Below are 26,801 nucleotides of genomic sequence, written 5' to 3' on the forward strand. Positions count from 1 at the left end.
CACCTGTTGGCAAAGCCTCCAATTCAATGCTTCTCTGGGGACGTCTTCTATTAACATAGCTGTGATCTCTGCAGTTTGCAAATTTGAGGATAGTCTTTGAAGATTAAGGAAAGTGATATGCTGGAGGAGGTGTCCATGCTTCCTTTCTGGACAGAATGTATTGCATTAGAAGTATTTTGAAGTTTCATTAGCTCTTTTGACAGATCTGTTTGGGTAATGCTTTTTTGTTTCTCTGATTTGTGAACTTCAGAGGGTACATGGTCAAGAACTGTACTTTCAGTTTTCTCTTTCTGGAAGTAAAGGCAAGAGGAAGCTATTCCTGATTCTCATTCTGGACTCAAATTCACATCTAACTTGTCCTTAATCTGCAGAAATCCCAAGTTTGTAATGTGCTTGGTACAAATAAAGCTAATAGCTCACACAGAAATAAAAACTAGTTTAATCTAGTTTAAGTGTATGACAGAATAATTGTCTTCAGCGTTTAATAAGCCAGACAACTACAAATAGAAATGGTCGACTCCTGGCAATAATAATTAGAGAAGTAGTCTTCATTGCAAGATACTACCTAAACACAGATAACCTCCAAAACACATCCAGATTTAGGAATTTTACCAAAGTCTTCAGAAAATGTAATACATCTTTAAAAAAAATTAAACATTTCCTTCTTTCTTCATCTCTGATACAAAACAGCTTCCACCCACTTGACATTATAGATTAAGTGATTCAGATCTGTTGGCTCTTGGATGCGGAAAAATCTCCCTGGAGGTCAGTTGTTCATACCACAAGCAGCCATCCTTTTCACTCTGCTTAACTTCAGCCTGCATTTTTAAATGGACATAATATCCTTACTTTCAGCTGTGATTGATTAAAAGCCTGAGTAGAGTCTTATGCAAAGTATAAGGACTTCCGTGTACTCCATGCACTCAGTAGACTGTCTGAAAGTCAACTGGTTCCTGTTCAGTCCAAGCAAAAGGTAAAAGAGATGACTGCAATTCAAAGGCCAGAACCGAAAAACACTGAGAGACAATCGAGAGGAGGCCACCACTGCCTCTCTGTTGGTAACACTATATGAACAGCTTCTTACCTGCTGGAAGAGTGGCGAATTGTTACAGCCTGGAAACTGTTTTAGCAGTGTCAGAGTTCTGCTGAGTCCCCAAAATTGCCTGAAATTTCTCCCTGACACCCATTTCCTGTATATAACAATCAGACTTCAGTAATCATGAGTTTTCTATGTGTTTTCTGATGTAAAAGCCTACATAGCGTCTTTTGGATTCATTATGTGTGGACCAAAGGTATCTTGAGATAAATGACAATCCATCTTTTTTTTTTATTTTCTCCATATACTAAACAGTTTGGGACTTGGGGGTTTTGAGTCCTTAGGGTTTTTTTAACAGAAATGCCGTTTTTCCTTTTGACAACTGTCTGAAATAGGTTCCTTTAAGAACCTCCTACTCGGTATTTGCAATTGTAAACACAATATGTCAAAGAATGATTTTTATTCAGTGGTGAGGCAGCCAGCTATTTGCATGTCATGAGGTCTAAGGGAAACAAACTGACCCTCAGCCTTCGTCCAGCCAGCCAAATTCTGATGGGACCCTCAAATAGCTCTGGCAAACTCTTCTGTTTCTTTTGGACTTGATGAATGCTTGTTTCTGTGAAGACGTGTAATTATTTCTTCCTTTATTTTGCTGCACAAGTTACCAAGAGAAGCAGCTTAAAACCCAATGTGAGTATTGAGCCTCTTTTTCATTATTCCTTTGTCTGATAATGCTTAAATGTGATAGTATAGGAGGTACGTATTTTAACATTTTAAGCAAGGAAGCAGGAACTTTTTCCTTCACACACAAAACTGCTAATTAAATTAGATGCAGAATTCTACACATTTTGGGGTTTTCTTTTAATTTTGTGTAACAGAACAGATACCACACTTTTTGAATGCAATTGTTTTAATTGTATTACTTGGCTCATTAATTTATAGGAAGATTGTTTGTGGCTTCCTCTGTAATCAGATGAAGATTAATTTTCTTTACTCCAAAGACTAAGCTAACAAAACACCTGTGTGCTGTTTCCTGTGACATTTGAATCACCATTTTTATCTTTTAGAAAGCTGTCAAAGCTATTTGCTGTTGTAGGAAGCTTTCTAGATAGTGTCTTTTTCAATAAGGTAAGTCACTTTTTTCTAGCATAACTAATTTTAATGGCGGAAGTGGATTGTTCTTGCCTTTTTTAAGTAAACCCAATTTTCGATCTGGTATTTATAGCCATATTTCAACTTGTTATAAAGGTCAAGTATCTTCTCCGAATTCTCCTCCCATAAGACACCTGGTTTTATCTTTCAGCTCTCAAATTTTAGGATCACAATTTTGGTTTGGAATTTGAAGGGAAAGAGTAGTATTGAAAGAATATACCACTGTTTACTGAAATTGTGCTGGAAACGTGTGTCTGTATTGCAGAACTCGAAAAGTATGGGTAATGGCCACAATAGTCCTTAAATTAAAGGCTGTGTAATTAATTGTACTGCTACCTGATCTCATAATGGCAGTCTTTTTGATAATGAGGTTGCAATTAAACTTGGAAAAAGCTCTCAAATGTACTTCCCATTTCAATAATAGAATTGTTAAAAACTATATTTCTCTACGTGCCCTTGTTTTCAAAAGATCTGTTTCTGTATCTAGATCTGGGCATAGAATTTCTCACATTTAGAAGACAAGTTTCAGATGCTTTTTTTTTTTTTTTCTGGTTAACATTTTTGTCTATATTTTTCATCTGTCTGTGTGATGCATTGACAATTCTAGAGTATTTTAACAGAACAGGCTGTAAAGGATTTAATATATTAACATTGTAACAGATTGCTGGTTGTCTTCCTGTGTAATTTTATTGCAGTGTCAGAAAAGTCACTTTGATTCAAAGTTGTGTAATCAATAGAAGGTTAAGAAGACATACAAACCTTCTTGTACAATTAGAGCAAAATGAAATCAAAAGCTGCCTGCAAGAGATTCTGATCGGTAGTGACCTGTGGTACCTCTGGGTTATTTGAAGGCAGTCATATTTTATGAAGTGTATTTTTGTTTGACTTGGTAGGACATATATTCTGTGGGCTCTATACCAAGAAACCCAGCTTGCTTCATTTTATTCTGTATCTGAGTTTCATTTCTGAAAAAAAAAAAACAAAAACAAAAAAAACAAACCTCCCCCCCAAAAAAAACAAAGAAGAAAGAAAATAATAAGAAAAAAGAAGTTAGATACTCTTAGTGTTGCCTAACCACAGACAAACAGAAACAAACACAAAAATCTGAACAGTGTCCTTCCAAGTGTCGAGCCCAAATTCAGAGCATGAAACTCTGACACTGTTCAGATGAGCAGCACTCGTGTTGACTAAACAAGTTCAGGCTTTTAGATCACCTGGGGAATAAAATTACCTAAGTTCTCCTGCACATTTCCCTGCTAGTTAAGGTAAGATGATGTCTTATGTCTAATTCTAGGATGTTCCTAAAATTAATGATTTCCAGTTCAACTGTTCTGTTAAAACTGCTAGAGCCCCAGGTTTGGAAGCTGTTGTGATAAAATGCTGCTGATGCTGCACTGGGGCTCTGGAGTGGAATTGTCTTCCAGGAACAGGGTGCGCAGATCTATTGGGAAGGAGGCTGTGAACTCCTTGTTTCATACATTTGTATTTTCCTGTAAAAAGTAAGGGGGATGAAATAAAGACGGTTTTGTAGAACTATACAAACATTACTCCAGAATCACTGAACTGGTGTATTAAAAAGAAGTTAATAAAACCCCATGACATAAAATTCTGTAGCAGATATATAGCGAGGGACAAGACTGTTACAAGGCTAACTAATCTCCCTTGGTTGCCTTTATAATGACGGCTAAATTAAGTTTCTGCTAGAAATCACCCTGGAGAGGAATCTATCTCTCTGCTTTAAGTATAAAAAGTGTCTTGTTCATTATCCTCAGTAGACTTAGGCAAGCTTTTGTGAATATCCCCATTCTTCTCTGATACTGTACAGTATGCATCAGCTATACGTATTCTCGTTTGCCTTTCTTACACTAAGAGTTCTCTTTGATTCTACTTCATTCATGCTAGTATGTACTTTTTCTTAGCCATTGTTGCCTTTGAATTTGACTTTTTTGAGATCCATACATAAGGACTTGTAAATTCTTTCACACCTCAGTGTGTTATGGATAATGGATCTGAACAGGCTGCCTTAGTTGATTGTTGGCTTCATATTTAGAGGCGTTATAACTCAGAAAAATATTAATCTTCCTGTAATATGTCTTTGCACAGAGATAGCAGAACTGATAGAAAACATGACCAAATGACAGAGTGTGGTGTAGTTGTTGATAGAGCACACACACGGGAGACCAGAATTCAATCCAGAGTGACCTGTTGTTCTGAGCCTCAGTTGCCTGTCTTAAAACCGGTTTTGTTATATTGGGGAGGAAAAAAAAAATCAGATCAAAGCAGTATTATCTGAGATTTTCTAGAAACAGCTCAAATTCACTGGAAAATCCTTCATAATGAGGAACTCGGCTCCTGTGGCCCTAGGAGGTTTGATATCGAACTGGAAAAATTCCACTCAGAACATTTTGCCTAAGAATATCAATCCTACCCTCAGCATCATTAAGGACAATTGCAAAGCTCACAACTGGAACATTTTATTGCTTCAGCTATTTTGGAAGTGTTTTCTACCTCTGGCACTGCAAGTTGACCACCCAGCACCTTCATACAGTGCTTTTTAACTATTCTGGGCTAGTACTGGACACAGCCTGTGAAGCAGACTCATCTAATGGCAAAGGCGCAGTGACTGTCTTCCCACTCCTCTGGGTCTGCTCTCTGACCTTGAGTAAGTCAACTACTTTGCTTTGACAAGTATTAACTTTTTCTGTAGACAAGTTATCTCACAACTGTGTTTTAGGATTATTCTTATTATTGCTGTTAGAAAAGCATTCTGAAACCTTTGAAAAGAAAGTTGTAAAATACTTCAGAGTATTAGGTTATAATTCTATCTATTAGAGGCTCAGAACAATGTTAGGCTGTAAATCTATATATCAGGAGCCCAGTTTTCCTCAAGTGAGCCGTTCAAGTTCCAAATCAGCAACGTCATGGTTCACTTGTGTATTATAACATGAAAAATTATGGCGTAATTAGAGTTCTGTTGTGATTCTGGGATTCTATTTGCATGAAGAAAAAGAAATGGAAAAGATTAGAGGAAAAACTGTTTCATGCTGATCTTCTGATTGTCGATCTTTGTTTAGTTTGGTGCTTGAAAACTGAAGAGTATTGAGAAACATTTCAAATTAAAGGCTCAAAACATTTTGGTTTGGTTTGGTTTTGATGGGTTTTCTTTTTTTAACACAGTAACAGAATTCTTAGTTGGTTTAATCACTTGCTTAGACTTTTAACTGAAAACATGTACCAAATTTGACATAAATTAGCAAAAAGGACTTGAATTGTATTTGTTCCTTAAATCAGTTTCTGTTGTTGCTTGCCACTGTCCTCCTCCTCAGATCGACCTCACCCCCTATAGCTGGTCAGAGTTACGGCTTCTGAGCATGATCCCTTACTGGAAATAGTCAGCTGCATTCTAGGTTTGAAAAGATGGTTGCTACATGCCAAGTTTCACGTCACCCCTTACATAGACTTTACCAGTTTCAGTGGACTTACCATTCTACAGTATCCTTAGGTTAAACAGCATGTTCATAAAATGTTCCTAAATGTTAGAAAGAAATTTCTTAGTCCCCACCAAATTATTCCAGAATTCTAAGACTTTACTGATAGTTTTTATTTGCCCGAGTCAAATGTTTGCTGTCTTGGGTGTTCAGATAAACTTTAGCCTTAATCCTCTTTCAATCAGAAAAGGACAATCCTAGATTGAAACCAGCTTTAATATAGCATTTATTTATAAGCATAGAAAGAAATCTACTCTGAAAGTCATGGTGCCAAAAACAAACAAAAATAAAAGACCTTTTCACATGCCAGGACATTACAAAAATCCCAGCAGGGCGGTAACTGAAGGGTCAGTAACCTCTTATCATAATAAAGAAAGACAGAATACCATAGACTACTCCTTGCAGAGTCTAATTTTAAATCACAGCCACTTTAAAGAAGATAGACTATGTTAAAATGGAAAGAAATATGTTTAATGTCTGGCATAGAGATTTTAAGGCTTAAGGGAAACGTAAGGATACCCAGTCACATAATTGTTCAGCAGACCTGATCTCCTAAGCAGGCAGAACAGGTAACCTAAGAAGCACAAAGATTTCAAGTACATAGCAAAGGTCACTGGCAGGACAGGAAGAGAGCCCAGGGCTGAGTCTCTCTAAGGACTAGTTGATGTTGCTGCTCACAGGACGTGAGGATCGAAGTTGAAAGAGAGTTGATGTCATGATATACTCTATCTTGTTTGATGGGACATTACCTCATCAACTACTGAAGGCTCAAGAGGTCTTCAATTAGCATTCTTTTCTGGTTAATAGTGCAATAAGCAGTCCAGGGCTTGTCTGCAGAACCAGATCATCTCTAGTTTCAGTGAAAAGTTTGGTAAGGTGACAGCTAAGACAAAACTGGCTGTTCATTGGACCTACAACTCTAAATACCTCAGAATAATGATAATTGAAGTAAGGATCTGTATACCAATACTCCTTACAGTAGCCTTTGCTTTCCTACTCTGTAATGCCACCCAGCTCATGAGAATCTTTTAACAGGGCTGAGATCAGAAATCTGTAAATTTGGTTCATTTTGATGAGGTGTCATATTTTTATTACTGCAACTCACTTGGTTTTTTTCCTCAAAAAACTAGGTCAGGTTGGCACAGCTCTGTTGGGAGAGAAAAGGAAAAGGCTGTGCCACTGCAGCAGGCGCTTTGTTACCACTTGGGGGTTTTATGTTTGCTTTTGGGGGAAGGAGGTCTTTTTTTTTTTAAATAGGGTAATGAAAATCCTTTCCAATTTTAGCTCGCTGCTAACGGTGCTGCTGCTGAGCATCTTTTTCTTACTGCTCATTTAATTTTTCTTAAAGCAGTTCTAAAGTAGGTCACAGGCTTTTAAAGAACGCAGCTAAAAAAGTTGTACTGCATAATCATTTGTAGGGTTTTTTAAGAGGATTTTAATTCATGTGATGCACCCATTCTCACAAGACACGATACTCCTCATCCGCCTTTCTGTCCCTGAAATAACATGTAAGGGCGAAGGAAACCCAGTCTCTGCAGTTGAGGCATCTGCAAAGACAAAGAAAATTGCCTGTTTTTCATTAAGATCTCAAAGATTGCATTTAGCATGAGCGTTGCCTGCTGAAGCTGTTACTTCTTGTTATTGGCAAAGCTGCTTCGTTTCACAGTCTGTGATCACTTCACTCCCTGCTGTATCACAGGCATCTTTTCTCACTGCTATTGTTTTCCCCAGGAAAGCTTTCAGTCCCAGAGGCAGGCTTGTGTTGTTTTCAGGTAGAAGTGTTCCTGCCTGGTGCTGTTGGTGCTCTTACTGCATTGGTAAGATGCTGCTGTTTCCTTGGTGGACTTCTGCTCAGCTGTGCAGGCACTGACTTTAGTGCACTGTATTGAGGGGAATTGGGAGACAGATGTTTGATGGGCAGATGCTATTCAAATGGAGATAACTCAGAAGTGCAGCTCTCATTTGCGTACTGGGGATGAACTCCGAGGTAAAAGTCTCAGATCAGGACTTCTACACACATCTTCATTTGTAACTTTCATTTTGTTTTTATTTAGGCACTTCTGGAAGTATTTTCTATGATTAGCGGATTGTAGTGGTGGGTGGAGGCAGGAAAGATAGCAAAAAGCAGGTAGAAACGGTAGTGGGGAAAACTTAGTACTCATTTCCAGAGACCAGGTTCGTCCTCAGTGATCAGTTCTCATCTTGATCAGTTCAGCCCCAAATAGTTGAAGTTTCTTTTTCACTTTCGAGACATTTAGTATTTGCTGGTTGTAGGTTGATAGAAGGAAAATACATTTATATTTCCATGCAAGTACAATATGTTCTTTTCTAGATTCCCACCATTTTAACTGAAGAAACTGTAACCCAGTGTAAACGTCCTTTTGCTACCAAATTTCTCACATCAAAATGAGGTCTTTCCAATTCAGATTCATATCTCTCTTCCTACAGTATAACACAGTTAGCTATACAATTGCTTCTTTGGCAGGAATTTTTAACTTGATATCAAAAATGAAATTTAAGGTTTTGCTAGAAATTTTTCTGTTGACAATTCAAGATCCACCTTTAGACCAGTATTTTCCCATCAAATGTCACCTTTTTTAATGCTACATTTCTAAAACAGACATGATCCATTAAATATTTTTTATTTATTAATATTTTCTATTAAAATAGATTAAAATTTAAAAAATAAAAATGTGAGAGAATTTTGATCAAGCTTAGTGCAAAACTCCTTTTTTCCCCCAGAAATACCCTGATGCAATAACATTAATTTATATTCGTTTTGGAAGCTTATAAATGCTCCAGTTTCAGAGCATGAAGTTAATCCTCTAAAAGGGATTAGGAAACTTTCCTTGTGAGAAGTTTTTTGCCTAGCTATCTTTTGTAGGTTTCTTGTATCTTCCTTAGGATGGTTTTGCCTGTTGAACTGACAAAAAAAGAAAAAGATATGTACAGTTATAGCTGTTTCCCTTTGCACAGTCTTTAAGTCATTGCGAAAGAAGTTTTAGATCTTCTTTCCCTGCTGAGTCCTGGTAAGGAGTATATTTAGTGTAGACGTCAGTGACCCTGACTCTCCTTTATTCCTCATTGTTCTGTACAGGACAGTGGCTACATTTCTTTCTGAACCAAGTCATCAAAATAGCAAGATTAATGAAGGCATCCAGATCTTTACATCTCTTCTGTAGTCGCATCTGTAACAAGTAACACCACATTAATTTTAAAATGATCGATGAGGCGAAGGAGTTTTGACTTGCACGAGCCTGCAGCACCAAGAATAACAAGATCTTACTGTGGCTGACCAGATAGCACAGCCATGCCTTTCCAAAATCAAAAAGGACCCAGCATTTGGGCAGTACTCAAACCTAAGTGTCTGACTGGTTGACTAAGAAGACACTGATCATGTTTCACACTCGGTGACAATACAGGAAATAATGTGTCTCAATTTCACACATGGCTGGGACTTGAGAATGTTGGAAGCGATTTCTCCTTGTGGAAATGGTGAATATACTGAAACAGTTTTCTTCTTTGACAGAAATCATCTAGTATCACTGGTTTCCTTTGCTCTTTCCTCTGTAACCAAATTCATGTAAATCCACTTGAATGTATTTCAGTTGAAAAAGATTTAGAGACAACGTTTACTAGATTTGAAATATCAGGAAACATTGAAATCAATTGTAATGAAGAAGGTAATTGCTTATATACTTTTTTAAATCCCACTTTTAATTATCTTTGAAAATATATTTCAAAATATGTGCTCCAAGGACAGAGGCAGCAAAGCTCTAATGCATGCATTCAGCATGTATTAAGGTCCTTTGCTGCAAGAAGGTTGAGAGAGCTGGGGTTGTTCCGCATGGAGAAGACAAGGCTCTGAGGAGACCTTTCTGTGGCCTCGTAGTACTTAAAGGGGGCTCATGAGAGACTGGAATGCACTTTTTATTAACACCAATGTACCAATAGGATAAGAAGGAACAGTTTTAAACTAAAAGAGAGTAGATTCAGACTAGATATAAGGACTACATCTTTATTATTAGGATGGTGAAACACTGGCAAAGGCTGCTCAGAGAGGTGGGAGATGCCCCATCCCTGGAAGCGTTTGAGGCCAGTTTGAATAGGGCTCTGAGCAACCTGGTCCAGTTGAAGATGTCCCTGCTCATTGCAGGGGGCTTGAAACCAGATGACCTTTAAAGGTCCCTTCCATCCTAAACCATTCTATGACTCTATAAGGTAAAGCAAATACCTATCTTGCCATACAGGCTAAGGGGCTAGGCTATTTCAACCTACTCTGTAGCTAGTAAAGAGTTTGAAGGGTATAGGCTAATCAAGTTTTTTCCTGCACAAGCATTTCTGTATGTCTGCACCATTTCAACACTTAGTTGAGGTACTCCTTCTGTGCTTTCTCTGCTCTAATGTGTTCTAGCTTGAAGTTTAGGTAAGTAGTAAATTATGCTGTACTGGACTAAAGGAAGAATTTAGACGACTCCACCAACATTTGAGTTTGCATGGTGTAGACAAAGCAGACAGCAATACCAATTAAGGACAAAATGACAGAATTCCTGAGATGCTTGATCCCCTAGTCAAGCCAGAGCTCTTATCGTTTTCGCTTGTGTTCATGGTGTGTCTGAACACAGTACAATGCAGTACAGTGTGATTACCAGATCAACCTCTAAATGAGCTGCTTTGATTAGATGGCCCACAAAACCCATGTCACTTGTGGACCTCAAAGAGGTATAGTCAGACTGTTATAGCATCATCCTGGTTGGCATGCATCCTGGCTGCTTAGAGCAGAACTTCATCAGTGAGAGCTCTGCACTCACTCAGATGTGTCCAGGACCTTTGTATTCCTGTGTTGCACCACAGAGATGAAACAGCTCGTCTGAAGATAGCACCTGTGTCTCTGCTTTCCCACAGGTATTTGTTTTGACTTGATCTGTAATAGATGCCCCTGGTTCCTTTTGCTTCTCTGGCCATTTTTACAAGAGTAGAAGTTTTAGTATCCTTAAACACTCAAGTGTAACTTAGAGGTATCACTGAGAAACTTGCAGTTACTCTAAGAGATAGAAAACACAAAGCAAGGAGATTGACAGCGTTTTGAAATACATCGTACATCTAACATGTGGGTTGTTTTGGGTTTGGTTTTGGTTTTTAGTTTTTGGGGGTTGGGTTTTGAGGATTCTGGACTTTTATTAGCTCTAGTCACAATAAAATAATGTATTCCCGGCAGGTAGCAGGCACCCAGAGAAATCAAGAAACTGTGATTTCTGAAATGAGGAAAGATTTCTTTGCAGAGCACTTAGAAACTTTAGCTTACAGAATTATGATACTGTTAGAAACTTTTCCTTACAATGGTGGTGTCAGCTTTATGATGCATTTATAACCTTACGTCACCAGTGTATTCTGCAAATGTGATAAATCCTTCAGCAGCAACCACAAAAAAGGGGGGGGGGGGGGATTAAGGCAGCAAATTCCTGCAAGTAAGCAAAAACATGCTCCAAGACAGGAAAAATATGTACATACTTAAAAATAAATAAATGGGACAGCCTGCGACATCTTGCAGGGGTGTCTTCCTCATCAATTTGTTTTACTTATCCTTCAGTGTTATTGCAATGATTTATTTTGCCATCATTTTTCTTTCTTTATGCCTCTCTAATAGAGAGCCTTATTCCAATCACTGTATGCTTTTAGAGATGCTGCAGTTCAACGGCAGGCTTATTTAGATCAGGAAATAGTCCATTAGAATTGCCATAAAGCAAAAGATACAGTATTTCTGTGTATATGTAAACAAGCACTCTTTTCCTAGTCTTTTTCTCCTTGTATAACATAGAAAGACTAACATACAGTTATAGAAAATATTAAGATAAATTATTAAGAGATATATTAGCATTGTGGCTGTGCTTTTTAGCTCCAGTGAGTAAACAAACACTCTTTTCCTGACGGTTCCACATTTATCAGGTTTCACAACTTCACAACAATTTTCTTATGGCTTTCTTCACTGGAAGTCTTCTTGTGCTCTGTATTTTATAGGAAAACAAACATCTGACTCTACAGAAAGTCACTCTCCTAATTTGTTGTAGCTAAATGCTATCTTAATCTGCTGGAACAGCAGGCAGACTAGCCAGCTCTGTTGTTTTATTTTCATCTGCTTTATAATTCCTACCATGAGACTGCCGTATTCTCAAATCTGACCCCAGGGACTCCAACTGCAATATCCTCACATCCTCAGCAATATCTCTCTGTGGCCCCTTGGAATATTCTAACACTACAAATGATATCACATATCCATGCCTACTAAATGCATTAAAATCAATAGTATTTAGCTTTGCTCCAGTTTAAACAGCAAAATCCTCTTTTCACAATGAAGACATCACAGCCTTTCCCTGTGCCTAGGGCACAAATTAGCAGCTGGAATGCTGGAGTCAGCGTTTCATTCCATGAGAATGAATAGCATCAGACCTCCAGAGATTTCTTTACTGACCTTTAAAACACGAAGTCTAACTTCCAGCAAACTTAACCTAAACATATTTCTCTTGAGATTAGGATCAAAGCACCACCAAAACATTCTACTTAACTACGTGGTGCTCGAATCATTAGTTGTTTATTGGAGCAAGGGTAAGCGGTACTAGGGGAGATGAGATGCACTGTTCTTGCTGTGTTGTCTAACGCTTAAAGTAGTTCATTAAGGTTGCCAAGACCCTTGCCAAGAGATTTGCAAAAATTATCATTCTTTTTCATGCCATTGCTGCTTCATTCCCAAATATGGTCTTATATCATCATGGTCAAACCCTGAAGACTTTCTCTGAAGCAGAGTTTTGGGCAACTTGAGCATTTTAATAGAGGACAGCCCCAGGCTTTAACTCTGGTCTTGGGGGTGCTCTTTTAATGTTCTTAAGCAACCACTGTCACCTGTAAAACAGGAGTAATAGCACTTTGCTCCCATACCCACATAGTTTTTTAGGAGGATAATTACATTACAATTTCTGAAGTTCTGAGGTATTGCAGTAACAGGTCTTGTTAGAGTATCATAGAACATCATAAAATGGTTTCGGTTGGAAGGGACCTTAAGTATCATATTGTTCCAATCCCCTTGCTATGGGCAGGGACACCTCTCAGTAGACCTTCCTTGAATGGATTGGCTTCCTGGGGAAAAATTAAAATAATGATAAAGAGAACCACTTTTTAAAGAAAATTATTGGGCATGCACAGTTCTTGCTAACTTAAAAACCTATTGCCATTCATTAGGATGAAAAAGCAGAGATGTATCTGCAGATATCTGAAGCTATTTTTTGGTGAGTTTTGTGCAACAAAAAACATTGTAAGTGACACAAGTTCTTCGTGAGTGTCCTGTTAGGATTTTGCTGTTGCCACTTTTAGGCTGAGATGAAAGTATGTTAGGAAGCTGGGGTACTGATTCAGCAGGGAGGAGATCAGAAAGGTGGTTCACTCAGGGTTATCCTTACAGGCAGTGCACAACTCTAATTCACACAAAAGAGGAATTAAAATTCCTCTGAAACCCAGCTTCAAGTCCTATGACCTTGAATATGGAGCCCAGTTAACCACAAACATTCCTTGATTGTCTCCCAGTCACCAGCTTGTACTGATTCCCTAATACAGACAAAAATGAGCAAAACTGAACCTTTATTTTGGTGATGACTACGTAGTGACTGTGTGCTAAGTGCACTGCTCTCTGTCTGGTTTCTATGTCATGTTGTGTAAATGATTACGCCGATGGATGTCATTTTCTTATACATTGATTCATTCATTTCACATTCAAATCTTTGATCTTAAGGAAATGGAAGCATGGATTCAAGCCCTTTTATACTGTTATTCCAAGAATATCACATAAAATACATCTGTAATGTTTTAAAGCAAGTGTGTTTCCCACTGATCTGAATTACAGATTGTTTGATTTCCTTACTAACCCCTGTCTTGCCTAGCACAAGGATTTAGGGAAGTCAGAAATGCAGTAAATCAACTTACAAGATTTTCAATTTACATTAACAAGTTTTCCATAGCTTGTGACAAATGATCAAGTCATTAGTTTGGAAATAAGCATCATAGCCTCTCTCCCTGCCCCTTTTCCACTGTCTTACTACTGTCCCTCCAGGAATAAATACCTGACCCTATGCATTGGTACCACCAGAGAACTGCAGTAATTGTTCTTTCTCACAGTTCAAACTATCATTTTGGATTACACCTCAAAAAGCAGAAGCCCACAAAAAGAGAAAGTGCCTTTTCAAAACTGAACCATGGGTATAAGACAGACAGTGAGTGTATAAAAACAAGTATGAGGGAGTAACCCTCAATGGACTAGATGTAAGCTCTGTGATGGCTAAGCACTCCTTCGAATCTTGTTCTTCCTGCTTGTCTTTACTCTCAGGCTTTGCATCTATTTAGGGTAACTAATTTGCACTGTTATTCAAAGTGCAAAGATTTCAGCTGCCCAGAGTCACTGATATGTAAATATTTGAGGAGATCTTCCCTGGTTGCTCTCAAGTCCTCTAAAATTTATGATTGCTGGCACTGGCTGCAACTACACTCAACGAGTGTAATTAAGAGTGCAAACCAATGAGTCCAGCAGATGTTTCTGGGTTTGCTTCACTGGGAACTTTCTGGATTCTTCTTCCTTCATTCCCAGGAATCAAGACCCAATTTTAGCAAAGTGCTGATGATCTAACCAGCAACAAGAAGACTGAAATAAGTCTTTATGCCCGCAATCCTTAAAACATTCAGCATTACAGATCTATAAGCAGCTGAGGTTTGAATGCTTATACAAGCCTCTTTAGCCTGGAAAGCTGAAGGATGGGAAACTTGTACAATTGGCTCTCAATAGATTTGTGGTATTTCCTGCACTTGTCTGGCACAGAAATATAATCTATCTATCTCACAGTATTTTAGTACTGCCAACATAGAACCTAATAATAAAGAAATATATAAGAAAAGGCAATCTTTTCCAATAACAACAAGGGAAACTTTCTTTGAGTTATGATTTGGTTTATTTCTTTTTGTATTTTGCTCTTTTGTTATCCAGGGGTATTTGTGTCGCCTTATAATGCCACAAAATATTAGCAGCACAGGTGGGATTATGCAAAAAGTATCCATATAGCTTGGAATGTCTTGTCTCCCTTCTGCTCAGTCAGGTAGAGGTGGGGGTACATTGAAAAGGAAGGAATGAGCAGAAAGACAGGAATGGCAAGAGAAAGCCATTCCTGTGCTTGCCATTTCTCTTTGACCTTTTAACTCTGCAGCTGGTTTAATTTTTGAACTATTGCTTCAGTCTCCATTCCCTTATTTCTGGATAAACCATGCCTCACAATCCAGTACATAATGTTCATAATGCCAGTAGTTGTATGTAGAGAATGTGAAGACCTATCAGTCAGTTATCTGACCTATCAGAGTGACTAAGATGAAGAATTAAGCTGAAGCAACTTTCATGCTCCCCATTATGTAGATAACACATGGTACATGCGTTAAAAACTACCATTTTATTATGGAACAGCCCAGCACTAGAAACCCACAGCATTTCAAATGACCAAGAAAGGTCTGTCCTAATTTTCACAGGTAAAACAGCATTACATTTCATTTCAGCAAGCAAACAGTCATCCACTGAATTACATTATTTTTCCACCTTTGCAGATCCCGTGGAGAACCCTGCCAGAATGACCAGCAGTCACACAGACTGTCATTACTGCCTGCAGTCTCTTCGTGGAAGGAAGTACGCATTAAGAGAAGAAAACGCTTATTGTGTTTCATGTTATGACAAACTGTTTGCCAGCACCTGTGAAGAGTGCAAGCAACCTATTGAGTGTGATTCCAAGGTAAAGATTCAGCTTTCACTTCTTGTTCTTTACTAAATTATACACAAATTGCTAAATTATACACAAATTCTTTAACGGCATGTTCCACACCCAACCCTCTTTGCCGCCCTCTAATGGTGAAGAGACCTAAGCACAACAGTTGTACATCCATGCACAGCAGGGAGACACGGTGCTATTTTGCCAGAATATGAAAGCTCTGGCACCAAAGATTAGGAAATCTGTGCATACGTATACCTCAAACACATGGCAAGGCTGTGGTGTATGTATGGACCACAACTGCACTCCATACTTTACATCCAGCGACTCACTGGCTGCAGAGACTGCATGGTACCTGAGGGATGGTAAGGTGCTGGTGTAATTCAGGTTGAATGAAACTGGAATTTCTGAGAGAAAGTCCATTGACAAAAAATGTTTTGAGTATTGGATAAACTACTTTCATCCTAGTTGTTGACATGAAGAATGCCAAGCTGAAGAGAAACCATATTTATAATTTGTATATTTTTCCCCCTGTTTTTTGGAAACAAAGTATATTTTTATTTTAACTTAATTCCATGCTTAACTTGCTCATCTGTGTTAGTGTGTTAGTGGCAGTGTTTCTAAGCTTGTCTTTCCTTTCACCTCTCCCCTTCTTTAGAATACTAATTCATAATGTGGGTTCCTCTGGGGTCTTTGACAGAGTTTCCAGTAGCCCGTACTTCAATTTAAAGCCTGTACACTCGACTTTGAATTTTAAGTCCAGACGCAACCTATCAAAATGCCTTTGTTTTGCCAAGTTCAGTATGTAGTGTTCACCTTCTCCCCTTTCTTCTTTTGAAATAAAAGGTCAGAAAGTTATTGAAATAAGCCTCTCGGGAGGCCTCTACAGCCAAAATGTTTCATGGTTTTCAAGTCACATGGAGTACAGCTCAGTAGTGTAAAAGAATCATCCAAGGAAAATTCTGATTTGGATGAAGACACTTCTCAAACTCTCATGCACATTCTTCAAAAGCAAACTTGTACACATAGCACCAGTCAGTGTCACCTGGAGAACACATGCCCTGGGTTCACTAATTTCAATTAATTAAGTGGCAGATGTCAAAGGCTGTTAACAAAAAGTCACATCTTCGGACTGAATGGAAGGAAAAACTGGGAGAAAAAAAACAGGAGTAACAAGAAAGGAATACAACAGGCCAGAGTCAGATAGAAAAGTAGCCCACAGAGACCTACAGCTGGTTGTCCCAGCTCTGCCAAGGTGCTAAAGCTTGGCTCTCTTCCTTTCCTTCTTACCCAGTCTTTGTCTCAGGCGGCTCTGGGCCAATACCGTACTTTCCACAAGCTTCAAAGTACTAACAAAAGCAAATGAACGTGATAAGTACTCAGCACCTTCTGAAATGGAGTATGGTATTTACTTCATTTATTAGCACTTTAAAGGGTGAGACCTGACAAAACAGAAAAGTGAGATTGGATTTGTGCCCTTTTGTGCTTGTTATAAAGGATACCTGGAAGGGTCTAGTTTATTTTTTAAGGTGGGGTTGTTTTTTTTCAGGTACACTTTTCCCTAATTTTTTTAACCTTGGAAAACTAAAATCTGTTGCTTGCTCTTTTGAATTATTAGCATAGATCTCCTACATAATGCCAGCTTTTTCATCCCCTAAGCCTGATGAGTCTTAAATAAACTTTTTTTTTCCGCCAAGTTTTTAGGAGGAGTTACATTAGGTGTAAACAAAAGCAACTATTTTTTAATAATCTTCCTAAGAATCATTATGTTCTCAATGGGATTTTAATTGCTTGTTTTCTGCAGTAATATGATGTTTCTGCAGTGATATCCACCGTCAGCTGGAAGAAATGTAGTAATGATAAAAAATACATGAGGTTTATTTCAAAGTCTATAGAGAATGCACTTCTTGTCAGGTGCCCTGCGCACATTAAAAATGTTCATCACTTGCTTTCTCTTAAGACCCACTGTAAAATACAAAACTATTCTTCCAGTAAAAACGCACTCACATGTTACATGAGGAAAGACAATTGCCTGTGCCAAAGAAGCTCCTAATGGCCTCTGCAATAGACCTATAAAATATACGGACACAGTGTTGCTGAGTGCTTGCATCACTTCTGAGCACACCTCCCGCATGTTGCACGTGTCACCTCTTCAAGTCGTCATTGCAATGCTCCCCCTTTTCACTCTATTTTTGGGAGGAGTTGAGGGATAAAAACACTGTAAAGAAAAGTCTTTACTCACATGGGCTTATTTTCTCCAAGGATCTGTCCTACAAAGGCCGCCACTGGCATGAGCGGTGCTTCAAGTGTGCCAAATGCAGTCGTTCACTGGTGGAGAAACCATTTGCTGCGAAAGACGAGATCTTGCTGTGTACTGAATGCTACTCTGATGAGTATTCATCTAAGTGTTTCCACTGCCAGAAGACCATTATGCCTGGTAAGATAACAGGGACCCTTCAGTGAAAAATGGAACTGCATTTTTAATTATAACCACAGCTTTGAGAATAGCCAAGCTACAAGGTCCTTGACTTTCAGAACAGCTTTCATGTGATTGCTTCTTTGTGTGTAGTATCCTCCTGGCAGTGAAGTGAGAGCAGGCAGATACCTCTGGTTTAGTACTGACGGTGTTTATGGATCTTTATAAAGAATATTCGAGTTCAAGACAGACTAAAATGTGTTCATGTTGAGTCCTTGATTCTGTTGCAGATCTTAGGTGGCGTATCCTGCCGTAGGTATACACAGCTACCGTTAGCAGGAGTGCCAGATTAGACAAGACACCTGCATTATTGTCTGTCACATTGGCCAAACCTTGAGCTCGCCTTCTTTGTACAGTTTCTTTCATTCAGAAATATTTTTTGTTCAAATAGTCAAAACATGACATTCTGTCTTCAAATCATTATTAGCATTTTTACTAAAAAGAATACATTTGCATTTACAATCGGTTTATTTCCTTGAAAATTCTTCACTTTCCACTAAACTGCTTCTTAGCTTTTGGCTGTGTCTGTTCAGGATATCCTCTAAGTCTTTGATTGCTACCACAAGTGCCCTCTTCAGAGGCATATAAGAAAAGCCATAGCACTGTATGTGGCAAAACGAAAACAGCTGCTTAGGAAAGTGGGTCCTTAACTTTTGAAAGAGTGAACTACCCTGGTTGCTTGAGCCTTTTTGCAGATTATGTGTACAACTCGAAATACCAGCTGACTACTAGCTTGGGAAAGGCCAAGGACATTCGTAAATTCGGCAGTGACATAGGAACTTTTCAGTAGATCTTAATGCAAACAGTATTGTCTGGGCTGGGCAGAATTACTATCTTAGTATAAATACTAGGTGTCTGATGTTATGGTTCAAACTGTAACATTGATTTGTATTTTTATAGTTTATTTCCTTTCCATTACAGGTAAAAGCTGTACTAGTGGAAACAAATGTTGTAGCAATATAGTTGTGTTTAATTTAATAAGCAAATACAGCTTAAATCTGATATAGTCTAAAAAAACCAAAAAGTTGCATAATACGCACACCTCACTAGCTGTGATTAAAATAGTACCAGAACATGCTCAGGTTTGCTTTTTTACCCTCTGGTGTATATTCATCTTGCAGATTTTGCTCCAGAGTTTAGGAGACTAAACCCTTGCAGCAAGTGCTGATGGCAGGAGTAATAGTGCAAAGAGAGAACTGAAGTGGCATGGGAATGCCAACCAGTTTCTAAATCATTACATTCTTTGCCATCAGCTTGCTAGCTCTGTATTGAAAAGACCCAGTAAGCAAAGACAATGAGGTCAGCCTTCTGATCACTGGGAGGAAGCTGCAAACCTTTCATGTTTAAATGCAACCAGTAATTTTTCTCTCTACTAGCCCCACAGTAGAGGAAAGGTATTAAGGGATAAATGGGTTATACCAGCAATACTTTTCTTCATGTGAAAAGGATGGTAAAGCCCTTGGCACCACACTTTACAGTCTGATGCAACTAGAAGGGGAGGGAGATATGGTGGAGAGTCACTGGAAAAATCTTTCTGAGGTGTATGTGTATATCTTAGATTTACACACCTACATTAAGGTATAGAGAGCACCTGTACACAGAGCTAAGAGCTCTGTCTCTGTCAAACATTTAACTGAGAAACTTTCTGTCCTTGTACTGTATCAAAAGTATCTAGTTAAACATGCTAAAAGAAACTGTTGATCTGGGACAAAAATGATGAGCTCTAAGTTAGTGAACTCTGTCACAGAAAGCATATTTACTTTTAAAAATTTGCAATCTTAAGCTTAATCTGAATGAGATAAATAATGCATTTATCAAGTGAAGGAGCCTTAAAGAAGACTTTAAACATCACTAAGAGATGTACTGAACATCCAACAAATTAATCTTTATGAAAGTGCTGTGTGCCTGAACATTATTTCTGAGTTGGCTGTCCTAAAAGAAAGTCTGAGCAACTGAAGCATGCCACAGAGAAGTAGCCTTAAAAGATTCATATAAGGACAGACTCTAAATACCACAGGTTAAGCAATTTAGCCCATCTTTTGCCAGGTGATCATACAGCATTGTAAGTGTTCTTGAGATTTCAAGTACATATTCAGAAATGCTATTAAATTGAGGATAAGTGCTCTCTCTGATAATCCAGTACTAAGATAGAAGAATAAACCCAAGAATATTCAATCATTTAAAACTTACGTTACAAGGCTATATCTGGGGAGATTGTTCACTTTGGGTATTTACAGGTTCCCGTAAAATGGAATTTAAGGGAAGTTCCTGGCATGAATCCTGTTTTGTTTGCCAGTATTGCCAGCAACCATTGGGAATCAAACCATTCATCACCAAAGACAATGAGAACTACTGTATGCCCTGTTTTGAGAAGCAATTTGCTCACCATTGCTACTCTTGCAAACAGGTAATTAAACACATAATAGAAAAATTATCCTAATGAGGCAGTATTGCTCATGGGGGAAGGGGCTGGATCATGTAAAATGCCTGGTATACTAAGAGTAAGAGCAGAGTCTTCCTTTTGGCACTGGACACTGAAAACCAACTGTATCAGTGCCTGCTGCTAATAGTGACTTATTAAGTTAATAGAAACTTAAGTTTCATTATATTTGAAATGAACTTTTTGACCAGAACAAATATTTTGGGGTTATTTTGCTATTGAATATGACTTTTAAGAAAGGCTGAAAATGTCACTGAAAGTTATGTAAAAGCCTTCTTCCCTGCTATTCTCTGATTTTGCCTCCTTTTCCAATATTTTTCAAACATATTCATATGCCTAATAAGCCATCTAAATTAAGTAAAACATTTACAGCCTTGCCCGCTTTCTAACTGAAATCTATCATGCAACAATCAGATAAAATAATATTCAGTTGTGAAAATACTGGCCAAGAGTACCACTGCTAAATACGTAATGCTTCCCCTGTAGGTGCCAGAAAGTTTGATTTCTAATGAGGATTTCTTTTTTTTTCCCACATAGAAATAAATCGATACATTCTTCTCTAAATTTCTAATGTTTTAAAATTGCCTCTGGTTGATGAAAATGCTCACAATATCACGCTATTTTAGTGTGATAATGTTCTCCGGGGACAGAGCTTAAGCTACTTTACATGGCAGAATTTTACTTGTTCTTATTACCTGTATCACTCATGAAGCAAAAATGATTTTTCTTTTTCATTTCATCAAATAACTTAAAATTTCTGTAATTATTTAACATCTATCTGTAAACCTCTACCTCTAACAAAAGCTTTTAAGAAAATTTTGCAGCCTGTTCATTTCTTCAGTAGTTAAACTTTAGAAAGTACTTTTATATATTCTGATACCTCTACATCAAGCCTTCAATTTGCACTAAATGATCACATGGAAAATACAGTATTTCTGCTCTATGTTTGTTAGGGGCATTGAGGTTAGCAGCACTTACGTGAAATAATTAGGATTTGCTTCTTAATATTTCTAGGAATTCAGAGTCCCTCTAAACATATTTTACTACATAAACTTGCATCAATACCGATAAATAAGAACTGAGCCTGAAGAGATTAAATTGCCAAACTGGGATCTTGAATTTAGTGTCAGGGATTTTGAGATTTTAGTGGAAAAGCAAATGACAGTTAGAAGTAGCCCAATACTGGAATGATAAGGGAATTGGGAACTATTCATGTTTTCTTTTTTTATTGCCCAACATCACCCAGTATTATTCTTTATTTCCCTGAAATTGTATTCTCCAGGGAAATTTGATTGTGCCACTATTTGTACTTAAGTTTCTCCAACTTTTCTCTTCTGGTTCCCACTGATTAATTTATTCATTTTCTTTTTTTATTCATTCATTTTCATTCATTCATTCATTCATTCATTCATTCATTCATTCATTCATTCATTCATTTTATTGCTATGCATGTTACTTGACAGTAGAAACACCCTTACAGCTCATCTTTATCTCTACATAAATTTCTCTACACAGTCTCCCACTGCTTATGTGAAAGTAGCATTTTTTCACACATATGGAAGCTATAGAGCAGTGGAAATTTCCCTCTTCAGAAATAACCAGTGGAGAGCTGTGAGTGAGTTGCAGGGAATGAGACGTTTGATGACACTGATAAACACCTTTTTTTTTTTTCCTTCTGACAGTGTAGATCTCCTTTCTGTCTCACTTCTGCTTCTTTCCTTTTTTTCTTCCTACTTAAAATACTCTATCTGTTGTAAGACAGCAAATGCCAGTTCCAGTTAGAGATCAGCCATAATCTCACCACTGGTTCTCTCATCCACTGTCCATCACCAAGAACTGCTTTTCTGAGAGCATGCCTGATGTTATGCTTTTATCCACATGCATAAAAGCAAATTTCCATAAGAAGATAACCTATTTATTACATTTATTAAATTTCTGTCTCACTTCTGCTTCTTTCCTTTTTTTCTTCCTACTTAATATACTCTATCTGTTGTGAGACAGCAAATGCCAGTTCCAGTTAGAGATCAGCCATAATCTCATCACTGGTTCTCTCATCCACTGTCTATCACCAAGAACTGCTCTTCTGAGAGCATGTTTGATGTTATGCTTTTATCCACCTGCATAAAAGCAAACTTCCATAAGAAGATAACCTATTTATTACAAGCCTGCGATAGAAATAGAGAATATCAAACCAGTGGCATGCTCATAACAACTGCAGTTAGTCAAACTGATGTTCCAAATGAAAGGCAGTTGATGTGCATTTCCCTCTTCTCTTGTGCATATGAGAAGAGGGAAAATAGCAGAAGGATTTATGAAAGACTGGATAACCCTTCACAATTAACACCTTTGTTCCATTGTTCTGTCCTTATTTGTCAATACATTAGGTAATAACTTCTGGGGGAGTGACCTACCATGACCAGCCTTGGCATAAAGAATGCTTTGTATGTGCTGGGTGTAAAACACAACTGTCTGGACAAAGGTTTATTTCCAAAGATGAGTATCCATATTGTGTAGACTGTTTCAGCAAACTGTATGCTAAGAAGTGTGCTGCTTGCAAGAAACCTATTACAGGTGAGTCTCATTTTTTTAGAGGGAGCTAGACACTGACAAATCATTAGTCTCCTCTCAAAGCAGACTTTTGCTTTAGAAAACAGCATTAAAAATAGTTCCATCATAAGGGAAGACTGAAGAAGTTAACTACCAGAGAAACTCACTCTCCATCGCATACACTGCATTTTCCTGGGACCTGTGGATCACACGTGTTCACTAAATGCTCAGCAGTTCTTTTATGTGCCAAAAGAAGTTCCTCCATTGTTCGATTTAGTCCTTTTTCACTAAAATTCATCCTTAAGAATAAAAGAAAAGGCATTATTTGCCTCTTCCCAGGGCAGTACACACAAGTCCCTCATCTCTGTAATTTCTTCAGCTTTGTTTCTAAATGCAAATGTGATGAACCTGGACAGAAATTAACTGCCTGCTGGTAAGACTCACCTGTCATATTAGAAAGATACCAAAGGCAACAAAGCTCTATTGGATGCCTGCTTGTGTACTTAGATGATTTATAATTAGACATATATGTCATTAGTCTATGACATCAGTTTTCTGAGAGCATTTGCTGGTGTTCTGCATTGTAGTTCTATTATGTGTGGCCTCAAATGTTGAAGAGTACTGCCCGATTCTTACAGGTGCATGCTGCGTATGTAAGCGGACAAAGAAAATGATGAATACCCAATCAAATGGACATGATTTTACAGAAACACCCAAACCAAACCAAATCAAAACAAGCAATAGAACAAAAAAAAAACTCCAACCCCCCAAATTATTTTATTTCAGATATGCATGCTGGGAACTCTATGATCTGTAATTTCTGAAAGACTCCATCTTGAAGAAATTTAGGTAGAAACAATTAAATTTCACTCAGTGTTGTATAGAAACTACATATATAACACATTGCAGATAATTCTAATGAGAATTTGTTGGGAAGGGCAGCAAACCTGGATGGACATTCTGATAAACCTATTCAGTTCAGAGTTCATAATGGGATCTGAAAACAAGCAATTGACTTGTGGCTTTGCTTAAAATATTCCCACTCTATTTAATTTTAGATTTTCCTTTTTTAAATTCAGCCAACAAAGGATACTTCAGACTATTGATTTTTGTTCACTTTTCTGCTTGCTATGTAAACGACAACCTGATCACACAACAGAAATAACTCTGCTGCATTTCTGAGCCATGCCCAGAAGATTCACATCTTCTCTTTCATATAATCTCTTTCAGCTCCTGGAAATGTCAAATTTGTCTCCTTTGAAGAGCGCCAGTGGCATGGGGAGTGCTTTAACTGTGCGAAATGCTCCGTCTCGCTGGTGGGCCAGGGATTCCTCACTCAGCAGGATGATGTCCTTTGCCATGAATGTGGCTCTGCTTCATAGTTCTGTGGAGAGCTGTACAGCTGCATTATTCTCACTTTGCAACAATGTACTTCGTTACTCTGCAGTAAGAAAAACATATAGGAAGTATAACAGTTATATAGTCATAGAATCATAGAATAGTTAGGGTTGGAAAGGACCTTAAGATCATCAAGTTCCAACCCCCCTGCCATGGAGAGGGACACCTCACACTAAACCATGCCACCCAAGGCTCTGTCCAGCCTGGCTTCAAACATTGCCAAGGATGGAGCATTTATCACTTCTGTGGGCAACCCATTCTAGTGCCTCACCACCCTAACAGGAAAGAATTTCTTTCTTATATCCAATCTAAACTGCCCCTATTTAAGTTTGAACCTGTTACCGCTTGTCCTATCACTACAGTCCCTAATAAAGAGTCCCTGCCCAGCATCCTTATAACCCCCCTTCAGATACTGGAAGGCTGCTATGAGGTCTCCACGCAGCCTTCTCCAGGCTGAACAGCCCCAACTTTCTCAGCCTATCTTCATACGGGAGGTGCTCTAGTCCCCTCATCATTCTCGTGGCCCCCCTCAGGACTTGTTCCAACAGCTCCATGTCCTTTTTATGTTGAGGACACCAGAACTGCACACAATACTCCAGGCGAGGTCTCACGAGAGCAGAGTAGAGGGGCAGGATCACCTCCTTCGACCTGCTGGTCACGCTCTTTTTGATGCAGCCCAGGATATGGCTGGCTTTCTGGGCTGCAAAAGTGGTCATTCAAGTAGCTTTCCAACAGCAGTTTAATTCTATCGCAGTTCTCAACTGCTTATAAAAAAATAAATTAAACAGCCCTAATACTGGTTAACAAAAATAACACAGAAAAGATTCGTGCGCATTTAAAATCTAGCTGCAGTATGTTTTACAGTATGTTTCTCCTTGTAACACACTGCACTCTGCTGTTAGAAGCTCAAAAATTTACATTTCATCTCCCATAAACCAAGGAGGATTCTGAAAAGTTTATATGGTATATGACTAAGAATGAGGCATTAGCACTGCTTCACAGCTGCAGAGCTTGGTGTAGAAAGCTGGGCATGTGCATTTTTCTTTGGATCATCACACTGATGAGAAAAACTTGTAAATATCTACTTACTGCATACTTTAAGAAAAAAAGCTGCCAACAAAGCAGGCAGAAACTGGGAGGAAGGGGTACTTTTACAAAGAGGGTTTCCAAGAGCCAGGGCCAGATAAAGACAAAAAGGGCTATTTTCCTCTGCTTACTGAGATTGCTCCTCGGAAACGTTGTATTCAGTCATCCAAAGAACTTGACTGACAGGTCTTTTCCCAGAACTGGGTGACTGTACTTAATTTTTTCAGGCATAACTGCTTTAGAACCTAAAGAAACCCATATTTTGAGCTACTGCAAGAGATGAAGGTTGTCTGAGATTGGCTAGTGCTATGTACACTTTCCCATAGTTAATATGCCTTAAGATTCTGCCTCCATTGTCTTCACTAGACCTTCAAATACACACACACAAAATACATATTTTTATTAGTAGACACAAGGGACAATCCATACTTATCCCTTCAACCATGTACTTCTCCACTCAAAACCATTTGACAGCAATCAAATTATACTTAATGACCTTACCATTTCCACACTGTGAGGTCTTTGAAACGGAGTCTACCCCTTTTCTTTTAAATATGTGCTTGTCTGTAGCAGACTATAATCTCTTCAAAATGAATACCAAATCATTTTGCCATGTGCCACATGAATTTGCCAATATTATGTCAAGAACTGGTAATGTTGTCATTGAAAGCTAGGCAGTCCTTGTTTGTAGTACAAGGTATTTAGGTAGCTGGCTTTGAGAAGGTTATACCTGTTTGCTGAGCTTCAGCACTCAATTGTCTATTATTAAAGGTCATGTAGAGCTGAGTTACAAGTATTTCTCTTCTTCCTTCATCAGTGCTATGTTTTACAGTGGCTTGATTCATGTTACAGTGTCTGTACCAGGCTGATGTGAACTGTGCAGTGATATTAAGAATGGCAGGTTTTGCACCGCTCAGCACTTGTTTAGTCCTCATCTTGCACATCTCCAAGGCATACATTCTCCTTTAGACTCTGACCTTAAGTACCTAGAGTTATTTGGCTGACTTGAATGGGCTTTATTCATGCTGAAGACAGCCATTGTTTTAGGTAGAAATGTAAACAAAAATTTAAAAAATTAAAAAATAGTGTGTGTGCATAGCTAAGCCCAAGCTGAACGGCAGTGCCATAAAATCAATGTGGGTAACGACTGACCAACAGGTACATACCAGTCTGGTTTCCAGTCAATAAAATATTGATCTTTTGCTCTGCGTGGTGTTCATTTTTGAGTTTCAGTTTCTTCTTTCATGGCAGCTTTTATTGCAGTCTAGAGTTTCATTAGTTTATGCCTTTTTCATTTTATCCCTGATGCTTTCTTTTCTATTTTCAAATTTCACATGGCTGATACAGGTTCTTCGTAAGAGTAGGATTCCCATAAATAGAAATATGTGTCATT

At 38.3% G+C, this 26,801-nt stretch overlaps 1 protein-coding gene across 1 annotated transcript; it reads left to right on the plus strand.

The window, feature by feature from the left end:
• Nucleotides 1-1,400: 1,400 nt before the first annotated feature.
• On the plus strand, nt 1,401-24,532 carry FHL5 (four and a half LIM domains 5). The gene is made up of 6 exons (XM_061369838.1): nt 1,401-1,726; nt 15,304-15,485; nt 17,724-17,898; nt 20,175-20,344; nt 22,762-22,948; nt 24,155-24,532. The coding sequence occupies exons 2-6, from the start codon at nt 15,327-15,329 to the stop codon at nt 24,304-24,306; spliced, it is 843 nt and encodes a 280-aa protein (XP_061225822.1). The 5' UTR covers nt 1,401-1,726; nt 15,304-15,326; the 3' UTR covers nt 24,307-24,532.
• The last annotated feature ends 2,269 nt before the right edge of the window (nt 24,533-26,801 follow it).

The sequence above is a fragment of the Neopsephotus bourkii genome, unplaced genomic scaffold (genome assembly GCF_033783945.1).
Source record: "Neopsephotus bourkii isolate Nb327-2 ecotype Australia unplaced genomic scaffold, CSIRO-AGI_Nbou_v1 NB_1511, whole genome shotgun sequence".
In the NCBI taxonomy this organism is placed as follows: domain Eukaryota; kingdom Metazoa; phylum Chordata; class Aves; order Psittaciformes; family Psittacidae; genus Neopsephotus; species Neopsephotus bourkii.

Excerpts from the sequence above, each read along its gene's own strand:
- FHL5 (XM_061369838.1), top strand. The coding sequence starts at position 15,327 with ATGACCAGCAGTCACACAGACTGTCATTACTGCCTGCAGTCTCTTCGT. Across the intron at positions 17,899-20,174 it reads CCAGAAGACCATTATGCCTG|GTTCCCGTAAAATGGAATTT; the intron begins GTAAGATAACAG and ends GGGTATTTACAG. Across the intron at positions 22,949-24,154 it reads TTGCAAGAAACCTATTACAG|CTCCTGGAAATGTCAAATTT; the intron begins GTGAGTCTCATT and ends AATCTCTTTCAG.